The 21,550-nt window shown below is 46.0% G+C and overlaps 1 protein-coding gene and 1 non-coding gene across 4 annotated transcripts in view; both read right to left on the reverse strand.

Moving 5' to 3' along the window:
• Window positions 1-21,550, reverse strand: part of ATG7 (autophagy related 7) — a 269,588-nt gene that overhangs the window by 224,676 nt on the left and 23,362 nt on the right. For all 3 annotated transcript variants that reach the window (XM_029050795.2, XM_029050794.2, XM_029050793.2), the window contains exons 5-12: window positions 19,928-20,005; window positions 18,179-18,295; window positions 17,841-17,990; window positions 13,575-13,663; window positions 11,245-11,366; window positions 9,022-9,112; window positions 8,764-8,908; window positions 5,761-5,919 (exon numbers count right to left, since the gene is read on the reverse strand). In XM_029050795.2, coding sequence (XP_028906628.1) covers window positions 5,761-5,919; window positions 8,764-8,908; window positions 9,022-9,112; window positions 11,245-11,366; window positions 13,575-13,663; window positions 17,841-17,990; window positions 18,179-18,295; window positions 19,928-20,005 — 951 coding nt within the window. The remainder of the gene's footprint in view (window positions 1-5,760; window positions 5,920-8,763; window positions 8,909-9,021; window positions 9,113-11,244; window positions 11,367-13,574; window positions 13,664-17,840; window positions 17,991-18,178; window positions 18,296-19,927; window positions 20,006-21,550) is intronic.
• On the reverse strand, window positions 3,516-3,635 carry MIR1391 (microRNA mir-1391). The gene has a single exon (NR_034854.1). It is a non-coding gene; the product is annotated as a microRNA mir-1391 (primary transcript).

Here is a 21,550-nt window from a genome sequence, read left to right on the forward strand (position 1 = left end):
TGCTCACCCCCAGGCCCACGGCACTTATGTGCATATGCTTACACTCTGCCGCTTCGCTTATCTGTAATTTATATTGCTGTCTCACCCACTAAACTAAGTTCCTTGTGGGGAAAGAACATGTCCACCAACAATACCGTACCGTAGTCCCCCAAGTTTTTGGAACAGTGCTCTGCGTATACAGTAGGCATTCAATAAATACCACTAATGGATTGAACTGTGAACTCCTCCATGTCTCTTCCTTGTACTCGCCCTAGCCCTTCTATACAGTGCTCTGAAAGGGCGTTCAATAAATGCAACTGATTGGGCTGGAGCATCCCTGGGCATACCTCAAAGTAATCTGGGGGGTTGGCCATTACGACAGACAATGGGGACAGAAATAGAGAAGCAGAGCAGGTGAGAAGAGAGTATCTGCCTTAAGCTGTTTACCTCTTCTCACCAGTTCACCAAGCTGGTGAGTATTTCTATGTGTGGGAATGCAAGTGGGTGAGGGTGTATCTGTGAGAGGGGAAGCATTTTAAGGTGGAAGGGGAACTTAGAACAGTGTTTGACACACAGTAAGCACTTAAATACCATAATTAATAAATAATAAAAATGGATAAGGAATGTTAAAAACAAGCTGGGGAAAGTAACATCTAGTTAGACCCATGCAGAGAGCAATAAATTTAGAAAACTAAAACTGCCAGATGGATGAAAACCAATTCCTCAAAATCTGTTAAAATGATTTTCAAAAAATAGATTTCCCAACTCTGTTATACTGTACTCTCCCAAGTGCTTAGTAGAGTGCAGTGCACACAGTATGCACTCAATATACACGATTGATTGATTGCAGGGGTCACTCCAGGATGAATCGCAAGCACTGTACTTGGTTGCTTCCCTTCTCTGCAATTTGCTTCGGTTCCTGCCTCCCTGGCTAGGTTGTAAGCTCCTTGAGGGCAGGAATCATGTCTACTTACTCTATTATACAAAGCACTATACATCCTATTGTTCGATTGATACAGTATGGAATAAAACGCCTATACTGTGGCATTCTCCGATTCATTCCCGAACCTTCCCAAGGCTCAGGCATTTGTCTGCTTATTACTGATTTATTCACTTATGTCTTATTTACACATAACAGTTCTGTCCTGTTTAAAAAAAAAAAAAGTCTCAAGTGACGATAGTTGACTTTAATAGCCTAACAAGAAATTAGACTATCCCATGGCTAAGCATAGACTCCTTTAATAATGGACTCCCAAATACACGTAGCTGTAACCCTGGCACCAAGACTGACCTAGAACAAGAATTAAGGACATTAGATTCAGAATCTCTCTTTTACTAACTGGTCTCATGAAAATTGGCAAGGTCTCTGAAGAAAATAATTAGAATAATTAGTTTCTTAGAATCTGATGCCTTAATAAATGAGTCAACACTCATGGAAAATGGAATTAGATCAAAGAACAATTTGATGGCTATACTGGTCCAGGGGAAAAGCAATCCTTGATTAAAAGAAAAAATCCCAACCCACCATTCTCAATGACCCAAACAGAACCAGCCTCATTTTTTTTTAAAAAAAAAAAAAAAAAGGAAAGGGGAGGGTTGCGAATATAATAAAACTCTATATAACCTTAGTTGCATTCTTTGAAACAACATGTCAAAGCATAATGTCCGCTCAATCACCATATCGCCCTTCTCCCTTCTGCACCATCTATGCACATGGATCCATACCCTTGTCTTGTCTTACGTTGTCGAGTCATCTCCGACCCATAGCGACGCCATTGACACATCTTTGCCAGAATGCCCCACTTCCATCTGCAATCGTTCTGGTAGCGTACCCTTGTAGGCACTTGGTATTCACCTCACCCTCAGACCCTCAGCACTTTGTACAAATCCATAATTTATTTATACTGATGTCTATCTCTCCCTATAGACTGTAAGCTTGCTGTATGCAGGGAGCATGTCTACCAACTCTGTTTTATTGTATTTTCCCAAGCACACAGTAAGCACTCAGTAAATACCATTGACTGATCATGAATGCAGGTTGACAACTGGATCCCCAACAGCCCAGTTATCAATCATATTTATTGAGTGCTTACTTTGTGCAGAGCACTATACTCAGCACTTGGGAGAGTACAACACAACAATATAACAGACATATTCCTTGCCCACAATGAGCTTACAGTCTGGGGGCGGGGGGGACGGGACATCAGACATTAATATGAATAAACAAATTACAGATATGTACATAAGTGCTGTGGGGCTGGGGGGAAGCAGGGAATAAAGGGAGCAGATCAGGGTGACACAGAAGGGAGTGGGAGAAAAGGAAATGAGGGCTTATTGAGATGTGTCTTCAATAAGGCTCTGAAGATGGGGAGCCGGATATGTCTGTCGGATATAAAAAGGGAGGGGTTTCCAAGCCAGAGGAAGGACGTGAGCAAGAGGTCAGCGACAAGATAGGCAAGACCGAGGTACAGTAAGTAGGTTGGCATTAGAGGAGTGAGGTGTGCAGGCTGGGTTATAGCAGGAGATTGCAAGGTAAGGTAGGAGGGGGCAAGGTGATTGAGAACTTTAAATCAGATGGTAAGGAGTTTCTGTTTGATGTGGAGGTGGCTGGGCAACCACTGGAGGCTCCTGAAGAGTGGGGAAAGAGGGACTGAATTGTTTTGTAGAAAAATGATCTGGGCAGCAGAGTGAAGTATGGACTGGAGTGGGGAGCAGGGAGGTCAGCAAGGAGGCTGATAGAGTATCAAGATGGGATAGGATAAATGCTTGGATTAACGTGACAGTAGTTTGGATGGAGAGGAAAGGGCGGATTCTATGTTGTGAAGGCTGAACCGACAATATTTAGGGACAGATTGAATGCATGTGTTGAGTGAGACAGAGGAGTCAAGGATAACGTCTTGTGAGACAGGAAAGATGGTGGTGCTGTCTACAGTGATGAGAAAGTCAAGGGGAGTACAGGGTTTGGGTGGGATGATAGATCTGTTTTGGACATGCCAAATTTGAGGTGACTGCGGGATATCCGAGTAGAGATTTCTTGAAGGCCGGAGGAAATGTGAGACTACAGAGAGGGAGAGAGATCAGGGGCAGATGGAAATTTGGGAATCATCCACACAGAGATGGTAGTTAAAGCCAGGGAGAGAATTAGTTCTGTGGAGTGAAGGGGAAGGAAGTTAGAATGGAAGGGGTCAAGGAGAGAATTGGAGAGGAACTTGAGACAGCAGGTGTAGACAACTCACTCAAATAGTATGAAGAGGAATGGTAGGAGGGAGATGGAGAGGTACCTGGAGGGAGCCGTGGAGTCGAGGGAGGGTTTTTTTTTTTTTTTAGGATAGAGGAGACGTGAGAGTAATTGAAAGCAGTGGGGAAGAAGACATCAAATAAATAGCCTTTCATTGAGCACATACTGTCTGCCAACCACCATACTAAGTACTTGGGAGAGTACAGAGTTTAAAAACCACAATCCCTGCCCTCAAGGAGCTTCCAGACTAGCGATGACCCTATATCCTGCCCAAATTTAGGGGCAAATAGGGTTTTGTGTCCTCTTTGAGATTGGGAATCTTGCAGCACCACTACCGGGTGGGAGACTGCCTAAAGTTCATCCATCACCCACCCGATACTGGCGCAGCAGGAGACCCCGTGTCAAACCTTCTGGGGTCATAAACGGCCGAGTTTCCTGGAAATGATATATCGATCAATCACGAGTAATCGCTGAGCGCCTACTGTGGAGAGAGAACTGTATTAGATGCTTGGGAGAGTACAACAGAAAGAACAGACACGATCCTTGCCCACAGGCTGCTTCCAAGCTGGTGGGGGAGATGGACACCGAAGTACATTCCAGATATGAGGAAGTATTAAGCGTATAACGATATGCATATGAGAGCTACGGGGATTGTGAGTACTTAAGTGGAGAGTGCTGAGAGTAGGGGGAGATAAAGTGGGGAGGTTAGAAATTATTCAAGGAAGGACTCCTGGAAGGGATATGACTTCAGAAGGACTTTGAAGGTGGGGAGAGCCGTGGTCTGTCACATATGAAGGGGCAAGGAGCTCCATGCAAGGCAGAAATATATTGCCATTGACTACATTTTTAGTCTTTTTCAGTTATGCGAGGTTTTCCTGTGGTTCTTTTTGGTTGGTGTTCAGACAGCTAGGCTGAAACCCGTTTGTTTGAGAGCCTATAAGCCATGGCTTTTGAGTTTTTTTGGTCCTGGAAGAATGTATTCTCGGGGGCAATTAGACGAGGAGTTGGACCTGACTGACATTTCCTTTCGGTCTCATCCAGGCTCCTCCTTGTCCTCTTCAGAAAGAAAACATTGCAAACCATGCAATGCTTTTGTTTTGTTCTTTCTACACTCAGAAAGGAACCATTTTGCTGCTCTGAGACACTATAGCTAGTTATCTAGTGAGGGCAGGAGGCAATTTATTTCAAAACAAAAAAGTGAGCTAATCACTTGTCAACCAAGAATTTGCAATAGAGGTCCCCTTCTTTGAACTTCCTCATTTTGTATGACTTCTAGGGAGAATTTACGGGGTCCTATGGTGCTTCTAACTTTCTGAGAAGACCTCCTGACATTCCCTGACCTCCGGCAAGGCCAGACTGACTGGTCCACCGGAATAGCCGGAAAAGCCCAGTGAGCCTCTCGCGGCTGAGTTTAGTGCTGAGAGACTTCTTAGAGTGAGCAAAGAGCCACTTGGCACTAGAGAGGAACAGCTTGGAGACCAGACGCCTGGAGCCATAATAATGAAAACACTGAAAGGTAGAGGAAATAAAAGATATATAAAAAAAATTCCCATCCAAACCAGCAGGACTGGACACAGCTGTGTGAGCCCCATGTGGGACAGGGACTGCATCTGATCTGATTGCGACGCATCCTATTTACCCCGGCGATTAGCACACAGCGTGTGTTTACCAAATGCCACTATGATATTACTCTCACTGAAGGCTGGGCCAGGAAACCGACCACCCTCTTTCAGCCTGTCATAGTGGGCGAGTAGTCTCGGGGGCGGCTCTAGGGTAAGGCTAGTGGTTCGGACCACCGCAGGTATTTCCCGGGGCACAGTCAAGAACTATACTCTCCAGCTCTTTGAGCTGTTCACTTTTCCTTGCTGCACTGTAAATCACCTAGTTGAGGCTCTAGATCTAGCCAGGCAAATACATGCGCAGCATCCTAAAGCCACACAGATACAGCCCTGGAAAAGAGGTATCATTTATAAATCCAAGAGTCATTCGAATTTATGCCATCTTGGATAAGTTTGCTGGTGCTCTGGAATACCACTGCAATTATGGTATTTACTGAACTCTTACTATGTGCCAAACGCAGGGGTACCTACGAGACGAGCAGGTCAGACCCTGTCCCTGCCCCACACAGGCTTCACAAGCTAAGACCAAGAGAGAGCAGGTATCTTATCTCCATTTTACTGACGAACAAACGGAGGCAGGAGGAGGTTAAATCCCGGCTCCGCCGCTTGCCAGCTGTGTGACTTTGAGCAAGTCACTCAACTTCTCTGTGCCTCAGTTACCTCATCTGTAAAATGGGGATTAAAAACTGTGAGCCCCACGTGGGACAACCTGTTCACCTTGTATCCCCCCAGCGCTTAGAACAGTGCCTTGCACATAGTAAGCGCTTAACAAATACCACCACCATTATTATTATTATTATTATTAAATGACACCCAAGGTTAAACAGCACTGAGCCCAGGGGCAGGGCTGGGGTTGGAACCCGAGCCTCCCGTCTCCCAGTCCCAAGCTCCTCCCAACGGGCCACGCTACTTAGCTTCACTTACCACACCTGGGAATATTTTCTGGAGTCGATTTGCTGCGGCAAGGGCCTTGGGCTTTCCTCCACCAAGACAATCTTCAAATTCATACAGAGGCTGCCTTACAGGATTCGAATAGGAGATCTTGGCATTGTCCACAAAGGTGATGTGCCTGACTCCCCAGCCCTACACAGAAGCAAGAAATCAGAATTATTTTAACCAACATTTTACATCCAGTCCATCGGTGGTGGTCACCGAGCGCTTACTCTGTGTAGAGCACTGTGCCAAGCCCTCGGGAGAGTACAAAACAAGACAGTCGGTAGACTTGATCCCTTCCCTCAGGGTGCTTCTAATCGAGTCGGGGAGGCAGGCATTAAAATAAATGACAGGGAGGGCGGCAGAATATCAGGATCTGTACATTAGTGCAGTGGGGCTGGGGGTGGGGTGAGTGCTGTTAAAGTGCTTCAGGGGTCCAGACCCAAGTACACGGGCAATTCAGAAGGCAGGAAAACGTACAGATGGCTTTACTTAAAAGCCACTTGGGTTTACGATGTCCATACGTATTTTGACATCTAAATACGAAACAAGAGAGCTTCGGTAACCCCAACTGTGTAAAAATGTTCACGATTTGACAATGCGGCTTAAACTGCAGATGCTGTTCATTTGCAATAAGGAGCTTGATCCTTCCAGTCTTTGAAGTTTCTAACGGACAGTAAGCTAAGCACTTTGAGAGGAGTTTGAACTCTTTCAGATCTTTGGTGGACCATTTAAAACATGGCTGCATTCTGCGTCTACTCACTGGAGCGGCCCGTCGCCGCGGCTCGGGTTTCGGTCGCATTTCGACGAGCGCTTTGGCACCGCCAAGCACTGCTACTTCAACTAAACAGTCCCCCCTAGTGGTGTGGGAGAGTCAGAGCTCTTCCCAAAGTGCTCAGTTTACCCCAAGGTAATAATGTTGGTATTTGTTAAGCACTTATTATGTGCAGAGCACTGTTCTAAGTGCTGGGGTAGATACAGGGTAATCAGGTTGTCCCACGTGAGGCTCACAGTCTTAATCCCCATTTTACAGATGAGGTAACTGAGGCACCGAGAAGTGAAGCGACTCACCCACAGTCACACAGCTGACAAGTGGCAGAGGTGGGATTCAAACCCATGAGCTCTGACTCCCAAGCCCGTCCTCTTTGCACTGAGCCACGTAGGAACGGGTCACATAGACGGGTGTAGTGGATGGAGCCAAGGGCCCGGGAGTCAGAAGGTCATGGGTCCTAATCCCGGCTCCGCCACTTGTCTTGCTGTGTGACCCTGGGCAAGTCACTTCACTTCTCTGTGCCTCGGTTTCCTCACCTGTAAAATGAGGAGACTGCGAGCCCCAAGTGGGACAGGGACTGTGTCCAACCCGATTTGCTTGCATCCCCCCCAGCGATTTGTAATAATAATAATAATGATAATGTTGGTATTTGTTAAGCGCTTACGACGTGCAGAGCACTGTTCTAAGCGCTGGGGTAGATACAGGGGAATGAGGTTGTCCCACGTGAGGCTCACAGTCTTCATCCCCATTTTACAGATAAGGGAACTGAGCCACAGAGAAGTGAAGTGACTTGCCCACAGTCACACAGCTGACAAGGGGGACAGTGGGCATTCGAACCCATGACCTCTGACTCACAAGCCCAGGCTCTTTCCACTGAGCCACGGTGCTTCTCTACAGTGCCTGGCACATAGTAAGTGCTTAACAAATGCCATTATCACTATTTTTATTATTATTATTATTAAGTGAATCGGGCTCTGTTCCCTTATTAATAATAATGTTGGCATTTGTTAAGCGCTATGTGCCAAGCACTGTTCTAAACACTGGGGTAGATACAAGGTAATTAGGTAGTCCCACATGGGGCTCACAGTCTTTATCCCCATTTTACAGATGAGGTAACTGAAGCACAGAGGAAGTGAAGTGACTTACCCAAGGTCACACAGCCGACAAGTGGCGGAGCCGTGATTAGAACCCACGACCTCTGACTCCCAAGCCCGGGCTCTTTCCACTAAGCCACGCTGCTTCTGCTTATTAGTACCTTTTGACTCCCATGGGCTACCTCATGGTTTGAATGACCGATGGAGAAAAAGAAATCCCCTCAAAAGAGATCCAATACCTTATCCCTAAGGTGGCATAGTTACCCAACAGCTCAGGGCCTCTCCCTGAGCCGCCCGGCTAAACGTGCTGCTCCGGCTGAGCTTGCCGACTAGGTGAGTGATACCGACTGCCCACCCCTCCGACGCTGTCTCCAGTTCCGGGAGTTCCTTAGCTCCCTCCCCTGCTCCCTATCCACTGAACCATGCTGGGTGGTGCCGTGTTTTGATTCTTCCTTTAACCTTTAATTCTAAACTCAGAGGCCTCCGGAGCAGCGGCCGCCGCCGCCGCCCGCGCCCCCCCCCCCCCCCCCCCCCCGCCTTTCCCCCATCTGTTTCTCGTTTGCTGGCTGCACCGGGAACAAAGACGTCAATGAATCAAGGCTGGGTGAATCAAGGCATGCAGCAGGCCCTTCTCAGGCTGCCCCTGCCCTTCACCCCACCCCAATCTGGCGAGGACCTGGTCCCAGAAGCTCAAGCTGAGAGAGAGAGAAGCCGGCAAGCGGGAAGCGAGCCGGGGACTGCCGTAGCACTGCTAGGCTCAATCAGAGGCGAAGGAAAGGACCAGAAAACTGCCACAGAGCAACAGTTGAGCGTTTACCGAGTGGGCAGGGTGGGGGCACTGAAAAGCAGCCAGGGGCAGGGGAGGGTGGAGTGGGGGCAAGAAGAGAGAGCAGGGAGGAAGCGGCAATTGAACGTAACCTTGGGGAGGGAGTTTAGCAATCCCGGGGCACAGCGGCAGAGCCGCACATATTGCGGGGTGCTTGAAATCCGAAATACGCCTGTAAGTAGCTGGTTGCTCGCTTAACGACTAACACCAACAGTGAAGCTTCCCTAGGGGTGAACACAAGAGAAGGGAATAAAACTTCAGAGGGGGACGGGTTCAGTTTCCATTGGCCACTCTGCACTTACCATTAAGGTTCTAGCTACACTGCAGCCCAGTGTACCAGCTCCTAGTAGAAGGCACTTAACAGACACGACTTTCTCCAAGTCTAAAGTTGGTACCAAGCGCCAGCACATCAGTTTAAGATTCAGATCCACTGAGGACTCCGCTAACCTAGAAAATGACAAGAAATAGCCTCACAGTCACTAGGATACTTTTCCACACACAGGTGAATCCCTACTGAGCCCCCGGAGGGGCTATTTACCCAGGGGTCATGCTCGACCTACCTTTTAGGATCCATACATTCACTGAGATTCACCATCCTCGGACCCATGCTTCCTTTCTGGTTTTTTTCCCACCCAACAGCTTTTGGGCAGTCTACACAAAGAAAAACACAACAATACTAAACGATCACAGAGGGGAATAACATTGTTAAGGGTGCATTTTCCCAGAGAAAAATCCCCAAGATCAGTAATGGTACTCAGGCTCAGATACGATTCACACATTTCCTCTTTTCTTATTATTACATTTGTTAAGCCCTTACAATGTGCCATGCGTGGTACTAAGCATTCATTCAATCATATTTATTGAGCGCTTACGGTGTGCAGAGCACTGTACTAAGCGCTTGGAAAGTACAATTTGGCAACAGATAGAGACAGTCCCTACCCAACAACGGACTCACAGTCTAGACGGGGGAGACAGACAACAGAACACTGGGGTAGATACAAGATAATCAGGTCCCACCTGGGGCTCACAGTCTAAGTAGGAGGGGAAAACTGGTACTGAATCCCCATTTGCTAGATGCAGTTAAGTGACTCCCCCAATGTCATGTAGCGGGTGAGCGGTGGAGCCGGGATTAGAACCCAGGTCTTCTGGCTTCTCAGGGCTGTGCTCCTTCTCTTTGTGGGGTTTAGCCTGGTCAACTCCCACACATCCCGACTGCCCTCTCACTGTAGCCACTTTGTGGAATCGTAACCCCGAATGCCGCTGTGTCACAGAACCTAAAACGGTGAGCTAGGTGGCCAATCTGAAAAACTGGATCTCTCAAAGTCTCTTGGGAAGCTGATCTGCCCTGCTTTGCTTGGCTGCAGTGTCCTAGCACGGTGCTCAAGAAAAATAAATACTTTTGTTCGGTGCCATTTTAGGCCCAGCTGTGGCCAGTTATATTGCTGCTGTTCCAGTTCAGGAACTGGAAAGATACCACGGAAATACACTTTTGGCTGGGCTTCCTCTTGGACATATCACTTCAGATCCAATTCCAGTTTAGAAAATAAAATCGTGGTTTCCACCAGCTTCAGACCCAACTTTCCAATCAGATATAGTCAGACTCACTGAACTAGAGAATAGCCACGGTCTATCTCAGCGATGCGTATCTGACAAATATTAAAAGCACTACATCTGACCCAGGAGAAACGCTCGTCTTACGGAAAGAGCACGGAGGAAAATGTCCGTGGATTTGATATCTCGTGGATCTGTCTACAACAGAGACTATTAGTGGTGTTAGGGCAGCTTTGGGGTCTATATTCAAATTAACCTGCTACGAGATCTTATCTGAAGGAAGGATTTAACATAATTAAGGTTCGGCCCATAGACCAGATTCAGTAGGATGAGATTTTATAAAGGAGCCAGCAGAGGGTGCACGGTCAAAACCCAACACGAAAGGCAGAAAAGGAACGGGAAGTCTCGAGGCGCACGAAGCCAAACATCAAGCTCATCTGCTCGTTTTGATTGAGCAGGTAGGCCAGGGCACAGATATCTGAACTGATCCTCCTGAACTGATGTCCCTCACACCCTGCATAGTCCCATTTCTGAAGCAAAGAGCTTCAACTGCCTGGAGGTGGCTACCCCTGTTGCTCTGCAGGGTATATTTTAAGACCCTTCTAAACGCTGAGAATGATAACGCGTTAACACAGCCAAAGGTATCGCTGCAATCAGTGAGTCCTGTTGCTTTCTGCACGGCAGAAATGTCACCCTATCATCCGTTCTACTTTTTTCCACCCCCACCCCTCCCCCAATTGTAAGTGCACAAAGAACACTTTGGAGGAAAACAGTCTGAAGTGCAATTCTGAGAGTTATCAGGTCTTGTAAGCAGGAGTATTGCGTAGCAACTACTATCTCTCTCTCTCTCTCTCTCTCTCTCACACACACACACACTTGTGGTTATGTGATGATTAAAGATGTAGCGTACATTAATAATTCATACTTCTCTTTAGTGGAAGACATCCTGCATGTGAACTTGTGAATAAAGACTTTGTGGTTAATCTAAGAAAAAAAAACACTGCCTAATGATAATTTTCTTCATTTTCTAAGGAAGATAACCCTTTTTTTCTTTGTTGCCTTCTGAATAATTGAAAATGTTCTGTGCTCACAGGAGCCATTTGTATCAGCAGAGACCAACGGTTTCCATTTTCTTTCATCTCTGTTGCCATTTTGAAGGAAATAGAGCAGTTAAGTGGCCCAAATTTCTGTTTAATGACAATGCCAAACCCATTGTCAGGCTGGTAAATTACCTGGGCTAAATGCCATCTGTGGAAGCTTCACTTCAAAGATGATGCTGTGGGTGATGTCCCTCACACCCTGCATGGTCCGATCTCTGAAGCAGAGAACTTCAACTGTCTGGAAGTGGCTACTCCTGTTGTTACAAAATAAAAATATTATCCTACAAAATTCCCACTAACTCGAGCAGGACAGAATAATTTGGCACTTGACTTAAAAGCACCCTCTCTCAGAAACAGACAGCCTTTTGGAGACCTGAAATACAACTGCATGTGTTTTCTTCTACAAAATTATAGAGGAAAAATATCAGGACCGGGATTTCTTCCTACATTCATCTTACGTAACTCTGATCGCATTGTAAATAAATAAAAGTCTATACCAAATTGATGCTTTATCAGAGAATAATGAGCCCCAAACTGAACAAAAGCCCAAGATATCATCAGTTTTTCAGATTCCTCCCCCAATTGTACATTCTTTTGCTAAAATGGCACCTCAAAGTGCTTAGGCACCACAGTGACAGGTGCTCTAGAAATAACAGACAGATTTCTATTCATAATCAAATGAGATGGTTTGCTCCTGCATTTAAATTATATAACCCTTAAACAAGAATAAGAATATACATATTGAAATTGTCTTCTCTTTGAATAGATGTGTTAAAAATAAAGCCTCCACAGAAGACATTATTTACCTCCAAGTCTGTGGGTCCTAAAAGAGGAAAATACAGTAGGAAAAAGAAACATATTTCAACCTGTAGCCTATCACCGAACCAGGGTCCTCAAATATTTCCCTGTGGCTAGATCTTTTAAAAACTGGGCTAATAATACAGGATGGTTTAAAATTCCAAGGAGTCAGGCAGGGCAAAGACCTGGAACACTGAAAAATCAAAACTTAAACAAGCCACTGATAGTATCCATCCTCCCCTCTGCATTGACTATGCACTCGGCTGTGTATGCCTTAAGCTCTTTGATACTCACCCCACCCCCCACTACACTTATGCACATATCCTTATTCTCTATTCCCTCTATCTTCAATTCATTTTAATATCTCCCCCCACAGTAAACTCTCAATACCATAATTATTATTACCATTAATAACATAATATTAACTTTGGTATTTGTTAAGCACTTACTATGTGCCAAGCACTGTACTAATCACTGGGATTGATACAGGATAATCGAGTCCCAAGGGAGAACAGGCATTGAATCCCCATTCTGCAGATGAGGGAACTGAGGCATAGAGAAGTTAAGTGACTTGCCCAAGGTCACAAGGCAGACAAGCGGCAGAGCCGGCATTAGAAGCCAGGTCCTCTGACCTTCAGGCCCATGCTCTTTCTACTAGGCCATGTTGCTTCTCTGACTGACTGATTACGCTCCACTATTTCCCTTAGCTGTCATTTTTTAATCTTTGTCTCCCCCTCTAGCCTGAAAGATCCTTGTGCTCCGCACGTAATAAGCGCTGGATAAACTGATTGACTGAACTCTACCATTTCCCCTATCTGTAGTTTTTTTAAACGTCCGTCTCCCTCAGTAGACTGCACGCTCCTTGTGGGCTGGGATCGTGTCTATCAACTCTACTGCACTGAATTTTTCCCAAGCGCTTACTCCAGCGTTTGAAGTGCTCAGTGAACGCCAGGGATTGACTGATGATCATTGCGTTGGTGATGATCCCAAAATTGTACGGTGGCTGCGTTCGCGAACTACTGCTCTGGTTGTGCGGCCCCGACCACGGTGGTAGTAAGAGTGACCGTGAGCGCTGTCGCCGTGGCCACAGATGACCACGTCCGCCGTGCTGAGAGGAACCACGAATTATCCCCTCAGTCGCCGTGTGGCAGCACTAAGAGCAGATGGCCGTGCTCTGGGCCGAGCGCCCCTGCAGCTGCGACCACTCAGCGTCACCCTGAACGCGGACACAGCTGTTTTCAGTGCCACTAGCCCACAGCCAGAGCAGGCACAGCAACAGTGGGGCCAAAAACAGCTATGCCTAGGCGGCAACGAGAAGTCACGTGCGTGTCCAACATTCGGGGCCCCAGTCAAGCCTGGGTACCGGGGCAATCATCCCGCTCTCTCCAGTCCTGCCTTCACTCGAAACCAGAGATTTTGAAAGTTGATTTTTGTTTTCTTAATTCTTTTAAAGCAAGTTTTAAGGGGCTGTCTCTCACTTTTAGCAAAAACGGGAAAGAATACGGACGGCTGAAGAAGAAATGCGAGAGTGTTTGGCTAAGAGTCGTCTGTACGTCTCAGACTCCCCAAGGTGTAACAAGTCAGGATAGGTTGGTAACCGGTGCTCTGGACACAAGCACATGCACGTAAGCGGGCGCACACACACTGACACACATACACGATACCATTTGTGTGCTGCCAGGACCAGTAAATTCCGCAAGGGCCATCCTGGATAGTGAGCTAAATTGCAGGGATCATAAACTCCAACTGTGACCTGTGAACGAAACAGACGGGCTGAACATTTCAGATTCACATTAATCGCTAGTGCAGAGAAACGGTGAGACTCACAGCTGGTGGGCTGTGGCCGAGAACAGGGTGTAAAATGCAGCCCCTCCTGATAATTGTGGACTCACATATGTGTGATGAAGGCTGTAAAAACTTTTCCTGCCATCAATATCTGAATTAGCCACATCTATCAATATCACTCATTCCCCGACCTCCATCCTGATTGCATCTACTCCTGACCTCCTCCTCATCTCACTAGGCTCAGAGAAATGATCCGCCTGTGGAAAGGAGATGCTGAGTCTCCCTATCCTATCAGACATACACAGGGTCCAGTGGAAATCGAACAAAAAATAAACCCACGATAATGGAAAAGAGAAGCAGAATCTATTAAGTTTCACCTAGGTCCCTTGCTTTCTTTTAGGCTCTGATCTAGTGAGCACATTCCTTTTAGCCTGTATAGTTAACCCTTTATTCCAAGGACGAGACCCTTTTCATAAGAACAACAATAATAATAATAATAATAATATCGGTATTTGGTTAGCGCTTCCTTTGTGCCAAGCACTGTATTAAGCACTGGGAGAGATACAGGATAATCAGATCAGACATAGATCCTGTCCCACATGGTACTCCACGTCTAAGTGGGAGGGAGAACAGGTATTGAATCTCCATTTTACATATGAGGAAACTAAGGCACAGAGAAGGGAAGTGGCATACCCAAGGTCACATAGCAGAAAAGTGGCGGAGCAGGGATCAGAACCAGCCCGAGAAACAGCGTGGCCTAGCGGAACAAGCATGAGCTTGGGAGTCAAAGGACCTGGGTTCTAATCCCAGCTCTGCCACGTGTCTGCTGTGTGACTGGGGGCACGTCACTTAACTTCTCGGTGCCTCAATGACCTCATCTGCAAAATGGGGATTAAGACTGTGAGCCCCATGCGGGGCAGGGACTACGTCCAACCCGATTATCTTGTATCTCAAGTATCTTGTACTTGTACTTGTATCTTGTACTCAAGTGCTTCATACAATGCCTGGCACATAGTAAGCACTTAAATACCACGGGGAAAACAAACCAACAAACAGAAAACCAAGGTCCCCCGACTCCCAGCTCTGCGCTCCTTCCACTAGGCCACCCTGCTTCTCTTTTATTTGCTTTTCTCTACCACATGCCTGGGCCTAACACTGCCAGAGTCAAGGACACATGTGGCTTCTGTAAGAATCGCTGGCATTTGCCAGAAGCCTAAGCCTTAGTCCCCCCAGGTGGAACACCATATGTTTCTTCTTAACCCTACTTCTTAAGCAAGCCAAGCAGAAGGGAATCCCGTCCCCAATCCTCTGCGTCCATTGAGATGCCTTTTCATTTGCGTGGCACAATCCAGCTTGGACTGATTGCCAGGGATCAATCAACCGTGTTTTTTGAGCGCTTACTGTGTGCAGGGCACTGTACTAAGCGCTTGAGAGAGAAGCAGCGTGGCTCAGTGGAACGAGCACGGGCTTGGGGGTCAGAGGTCACGGGTTCGAATCCCAGATCTGCCACTTGTCAGCTGTGTGACTGTGGGCAAGTCACTTCACTTCTCTGTGCCTCAGTTCCCTCATCTGTAAAATGGGGATTAAGACTGTGAGCCTCACATGGGACAAGCTGATTACCCTGTATCTACCCCAGGGCTTAGAACAGTGCTCTGCAAATAGTAAGCGCTTAACAAATACCAACATTATTATTACAATATAACAACTTAGTAGACACATTCCCTGCCCAAAACGAACTTCCAGACTAGAGGGGGAGATGGACATTAATGTAAATAATGGATAGGTCATAAGTGCTGGGGCTGGCAGAGGGGGATACAGAAAGGAAGCAAGTCAGGGTGATGCAGAAGTGGAAGAAAAGGAAAAGAGGACTTAGTCAAGGAAGGCTTCTTGGAGAGATGTGCCTTCAATAAGGCTTTGAAGGGAGGGAGAGTCATTGTCTGTCAGACAGGAAGTGGGAAGGCATTCCAGACCACAGCCAGGACGTGGGCGAGAGGTCAGCGGCGAGCTAGACGAGACTGAGGTACAGTGAGTAGGGTGGCATTTGAGGAGTGGACTGTGCGGGCTGGGTTGTATTAGGAGCCGGTACGAGGGCTAAGGTGACTGAGCACTTTAAAGCCAAATGGTAAGGAGTTTCTGTCTGGTGAGGAGGTGGATGGCTACAGCTGGAGGTTAATGAGTAGTGGAAAAACACAGACTGAATGTTTTTGTAGAAAAGTGATCCGGGCAGCAGAGTGAAGTATGGACTGGAGTTGGGAGAGACAGGAAGCAGGGTGATCAGCAAGGAGCCTGATAATAATAATAATCAAGGCAGGACAGGATAAGTGCTTGGATTCAAGTGGTAGCCATTTGGATGGAGAGGAAAGGATGGATTTAGCGATGTCCCGGAAGCTGCACTGACAGGATTGAGTGATAGACTGAATATGTCGGTTGAACGAGAGAAAGGAATCAAGGATAATGTCAAGGTTACGGGCTTGTGAGACAGGAAGGTTGGCGGTGCTGTCTACAGGGATGGGAAAGTCAGGAGAAGGACAGGGTTTGGGTGGGAAGATAAAGGAGTTCTGTTTTTGACGTGGACGAAAGCGAGTGGAAGGTCTTAGGCACGAGAAAGCTCCACTCTCTCTTACGGAGGCTTTCTCAAAACCAGGGAAAGAAGAGTCTCGGAAGGATTTGGGGAAGAGGGAGACCAAAGGTGGTAGTGACACAGACACCTGTGGGGTTGGGAGGAGAAAATGGTCCAGGGTATCCCGAGCACTTAGTACAGTGCTCCGCATACATTAAGCACTCAATGAATGCTATTGACCGAAAAATGCCACTGATAATAATAACGATGTTATTTATTAAGCGCTTACTATTTGCCAGGCACTGTGCTACACGCTGGGGTGGATCCGAGCAAACTGAGTTGGACAGTCCCTGCCCCACGTGGGGCTCACAGTCTTAATCCCCATTTTACAGATGAGATAAATAAGGCCCAGAGAAGTGAAGTGACTTATCCAAGGTCACACAGCAGACAAGAGGCAGAGCTGGGATTAGAACCCATGACCTTCTCATTCCCAGGCCCTTGTTCTATCCACTACGTCATGTTGCCACTGGAGAGCGAACATCGACTGACTGACGTCACGGTCAACACTGTTCAGCTGCAGAAAAGCTATTTCTGACCAAGGCCACTCACATTTTATACCCTACTTTAGCTTCATAATAATAGTCATACTTGTGAAGCGCTTACTATGTGCCAAACACTGTTCTAAGCACTGAGGTAGATCTGAGTGATTCAGATTTGGACACAGTCTCTGTAGGCGATTTAATCTCCATTTTACAGATGAGGTAACGGGCACGGGGAAGTTAATCCGAGGTCACAGGGCAGACACGTGGCAGAGCAGGGATTAGATCCCAGGTCTTCTCACTTCCTGGCCCGTGCTCTTTCCACTAGGCCACGCTGGTACCCACCTTTCATTCATTCATTCAATCATATTTATTGAGTATTTACTGTGTGCAGAGCACTGTCTGGGAGAGAATAATACAATAATGAACAGACACATTCCCTGCCCACGATGAGTCTTCCTGCAGGCAGTGAAACTCAGGGTCATGGGAAGGGTCTTCAGAGAAGGTGGTGAACATGAAACTAGAGGTGGTGTACCAAATTTACACCAGTTTAACTGGGGCCCTGAGGATTTGAGGAAAAAAATAATCTCACTTCAATCAGAACTCAATCCTCAGAGATCAGCTCAGGAAAGACTGGAGTTGAAAAAGTCTAGGAGACAGAGCAATAAAAGTCTTTAAAAAAAAAAAAGTCATCCTGTTGAGACTGTTTCAGCTAAGTCTGAGGAACAAATGGATTTTTAGCACTAAGACCATCTCCCAACTCAGAGATTTAGTATTTTTGAGGCCTTAAAATATGTATCCTTTTTTTTTCCTTAACTAAATAACCTTCCACATTTTTTTTCCTCAGCTACAGTCTGTTCTATTTGTGTTTCTGTTGCCTCACTATAGACAATTAAAGCTCCAGTAAAGAAATGTTTTAAATAAACTTTTTCTTTTTTTATTGGAAGATAAATCTAAATGATTCGGGTCTTTGCTTGTCTTCTGACAACACATAAAACCTACTGTGTTGATCTAGCCCATAAGTTCAAATACAAAGTTTCTCTGACCTTTTTTCTTTGATCTTGGAAAAAAGCCTTCCAGTTTTTGAGTGAGGAGGCCAGCACAGAGTTTCCATCTTGCTTGATTAAAAAATAAGGCAGTGCTGTGACTCCTTCTGCCTGGCAAAGATCATCATATGCACACTCGAGTGCTTGGATCTAAAAAGAGAAAACAGGACTAAGCTATTCTTACAGCACTACTAATCACATTTCTCAGAAACCAAAAATTAACCTAAAATTAAAACAGAGTTCAAAGCCAATTCCAAATACGACTCTTAATGAAACTTAATAGGTTTAATTCAGTTTTACCAAAGGATCTCATCAAGACCCAATGCTTTCTTGCGTACCTGACTTGGAGAAAACCTTTGACCGAGGCCAAGTGGCTGTCGAATGAGAGGTACACCTTCTGGAAGACAGAGAGCAGGGTAGCAAAACCAGTAATAAAAGTGGTACTTCTTTAGATCCTAGAGAAAAGGGAGAACTAGGTTTTAGGAGAAAATTAGGATACTGGCAAAGTCAGAGACACTGCTTGAAAATACAATTTCTGGCAAAAATGAATTAGCTGGGTCAAACACTATCTTTAACCTACATACTTAAAAACACTTCTCTGGGTGATTTCAGAATCCAACCTGTGGTATTTTGAAATAATGCAGAGATCTCTGTTCTGCTGCCTCAACTGTACTTGGTTAATGGCTTGTTACCCTGAAATGGGTCGGCGAAGAATGAAGATACAAAAAAGATGGAATTTAGGCAGCTTTTTAATTATCTAAATCTATGTCCAAGTGACACAGCCCAGATTCAGGGTTTCCAAACATGGAATGTGCTGCTAATTGGCATCTGCAATGTGAAGTCATTATCGACAACTTCCAAAAAAAACACACACAAAAAAAAAAACCGCTCAGAAACCAGGGACTGGGCACCAAGAGAAAATAAGAAAAGTGCTTGCCTGAGATGATTATTGCTTTATTGGGTTTAGGTGATTCATCAAAATCTAATTTTAATAAGCTTAATCAATTTAAGATCAAACATTTTACAATTTCCTGTAGTCTTCATTAATATCATCTTCAAAGTTAGATTTGATTTTTCTTGCACAAAATCTTGGTTAAACTAAACATTATCTATGGATGTTGGAAACAACAGCAACAACAAAAAAAGATTCAAAAACTCTCATTAAACAAGGCCACTGGAAAGTTCAAAATCGGGCTCCACCCAGTTCAATTGATTCTCACCAAACCTCACGTTAAGGAAACCTTCCACTGTAGTATTCACCATGTTCAACATCATCCACGCACACAAATGGCTCCTATTGACACTATAATGTGCAGTTTCCAAGTGACTCACTCACGTTGTTGGAAGAACACTCTAACCAGCAGAGCTCTAACCAAACTGTACAGTGATGTGAACATTATGGCAGATCGGAGTGTATTACCAAAATTCAAATCTAAAATGATCCCAGAATATCAAGAAAACCCACCTATCTATCCTTTAACCAATTCACCTAGTCGCTCCCCATTCTCCACTTTCAGATACCCCAATCCATTTGCTTTTTTCCCCCCACCAGGCCAATCTCTCCCAAATATGTATTTTCCTGCTTCTGGTTCCTCCAATGCCTCTTCTCCTTTCCTTGGCTTCCCCTTTCTTCATTTTCAAACATGCCTTTTCCTTGGGACCTTTCTTATATCTTCCTTTTCTGTTGTTCCCCAATTTCTTATTCTTTATCCCCCCACTGCCCCTTGCATTACTTGCCCTAATTGTGTTTTACCCCCTCTGTTTGTACTTTGAAAGTGCAGTGGAATTTCTTTAACTTTATTCTTTTTTCCCCACCTCTATTTTAGAGGGCTTCTACCTCCCCCCAATCCCATCCTAGTAAACCTATTGTCTGTTGAGATTTGTGTGTGTGTGAACACAAAGAGCTTCTTGGACAAGGACTAAGGGAAAGCATGAAGGGCCAAGATCTACAATACAATTATTTTTTTCAAAAGTTTTGAACTTCTGCCTTTCTATTTAAGAGTTACAGGGATGACATCCGAACTGTGTCCAGAGCAATTTTACTGTATTTTACTACTCCAAACATGCTCTACAAGGCGTTTACTTACTGAAAACGTCAGGAGGAGGAACTTGTTGAGGAGTACAGGATTTTCAAGTGCAGCCCCCGATTTGATAGATTCCCAAATCTGTCACCAGAGAGAAAAGTAAGAGTTAAAGTGAGGCTCGGGCCTGACTGAGCGTTCCACTCTTATCCGCAGGCTCAAACCTCCACTTCCAATCGACCAAGTGTGTTATGAGCAGGGAACGCGTCTGCTAATTCTGATGTATTGGACTCTCCCAAGTGCTTAGGACCATGCTCGGCACACAGTAAGCTCTCAATAACTATTATTAATTGATTGACCGGCCTCTCCAAAGCCAGACAGCCAAATGGGGCCTCCCCAGGTAGCCCGCCACCACTTCAGCCTACTCTCTTTCGTGGTCAAGGAGGGTCCTCTCGCAGGATCCTGAGGGGTGGTGGACCCTGATCCAGGTATCAAACATTACAGCAGCACAAAGGTAGCACAACCAGGTACAGGAGTCTTCCAAAGACAGAAGAGGGGTCCAGGTTTCCCTTGTCTCATTTTCCTAGCATCTCCCTAGATCACAGAGAGGCTGAATCTGCCTGGGACCACAGATAAGGCCAGTTTGAAAAAAAACAAAAAACACTGCAGGACCGCCAAGCTTTTCTGATGGCTGTAACCAAATCTGCCTCGTTAATCAGCCGATAGGGAGGTTGCTAAAGGGGCTTTTTTTTCACAGATGGACTGAAAAGCACCAGGTAGTCCTGCAGACTGGTGCTTTTTTTCCTGGAAACTGCATCTTTGGATAGGCTTTCCCAGTGGCTTTCTGAACGCTCTGCCCCTAGTCTGGGCAGAGCACTGCACTCGGCCCTTGGCAACGTCGACTGAAGGATGCTGACTCTGCCCTCACAGAGCTTTCAGAGTTACGGGGGACCCGGCTTAGAACCTGAAAGGGCCAAAATGTTCTCTGTCCACTGGGGAGCTGTGGTGGCATGAGAGATTTGCCTGAATTCTTCGATGGAACCACTGGCCTTTTTTCTGGAAGGTTGACGGGAAGGCTTCAGCCTTACAATTTATAATCAGAGCAGGTTGGGTGTGTTGGAAAGGTTTGAACATGAAGCCCACCAACCTTGATGGTGTCTTTTCTCGAAGTGACAGTCGCACTTTATCTGATTCAAAAGGGAAGCGATTCTTCTCAACTCAAGAATGAATGGAAAGAATCAGGCATTAAATGGTCCCAGCATAGAGATTTGGTCAAAGCAAGAGCCAATCCTGCCCCACACCTGCTCAGATGTAGGACTACTCAGATCCTGGACCTTGACTGACAAGAAGAGAAGCTTGGCAGCCAGGATTTGTCTGTCTAAAGTATCAGTGTTTGATGTTTAATAAATTATTTATCCATGGCCTCTTATAGCACAGCTTGGCCACCTTCCAAGCTCAGAAAACAAGACAAAACAACAACTCACTACCACACAATTCACAAGTCCAAAGAGTTTGCGGCTACCCATTTTTTCCTTGACTTTCAGCACCGTTGGTGGGTCAGGGAACAGAGCCCGGTTCTGGAAATCGGGAACCCTGGACTGCAGGCTCGATTCTGCCTGCTCAGGCTATGCCACCGATGAAGTCTTCTGTCCAAAGAACTGCTTAGGGCAACGCATGAGGTGGACAGGC

This window comes from Ornithorhynchus anatinus, chromosome X1 (genome assembly GCF_004115215.2).
Source record: "Ornithorhynchus anatinus isolate Pmale09 chromosome X1, mOrnAna1.pri.v4, whole genome shotgun sequence".
Taxonomy (NCBI): domain Eukaryota; kingdom Metazoa; phylum Chordata; class Mammalia; order Monotremata; family Ornithorhynchidae; genus Ornithorhynchus; species Ornithorhynchus anatinus.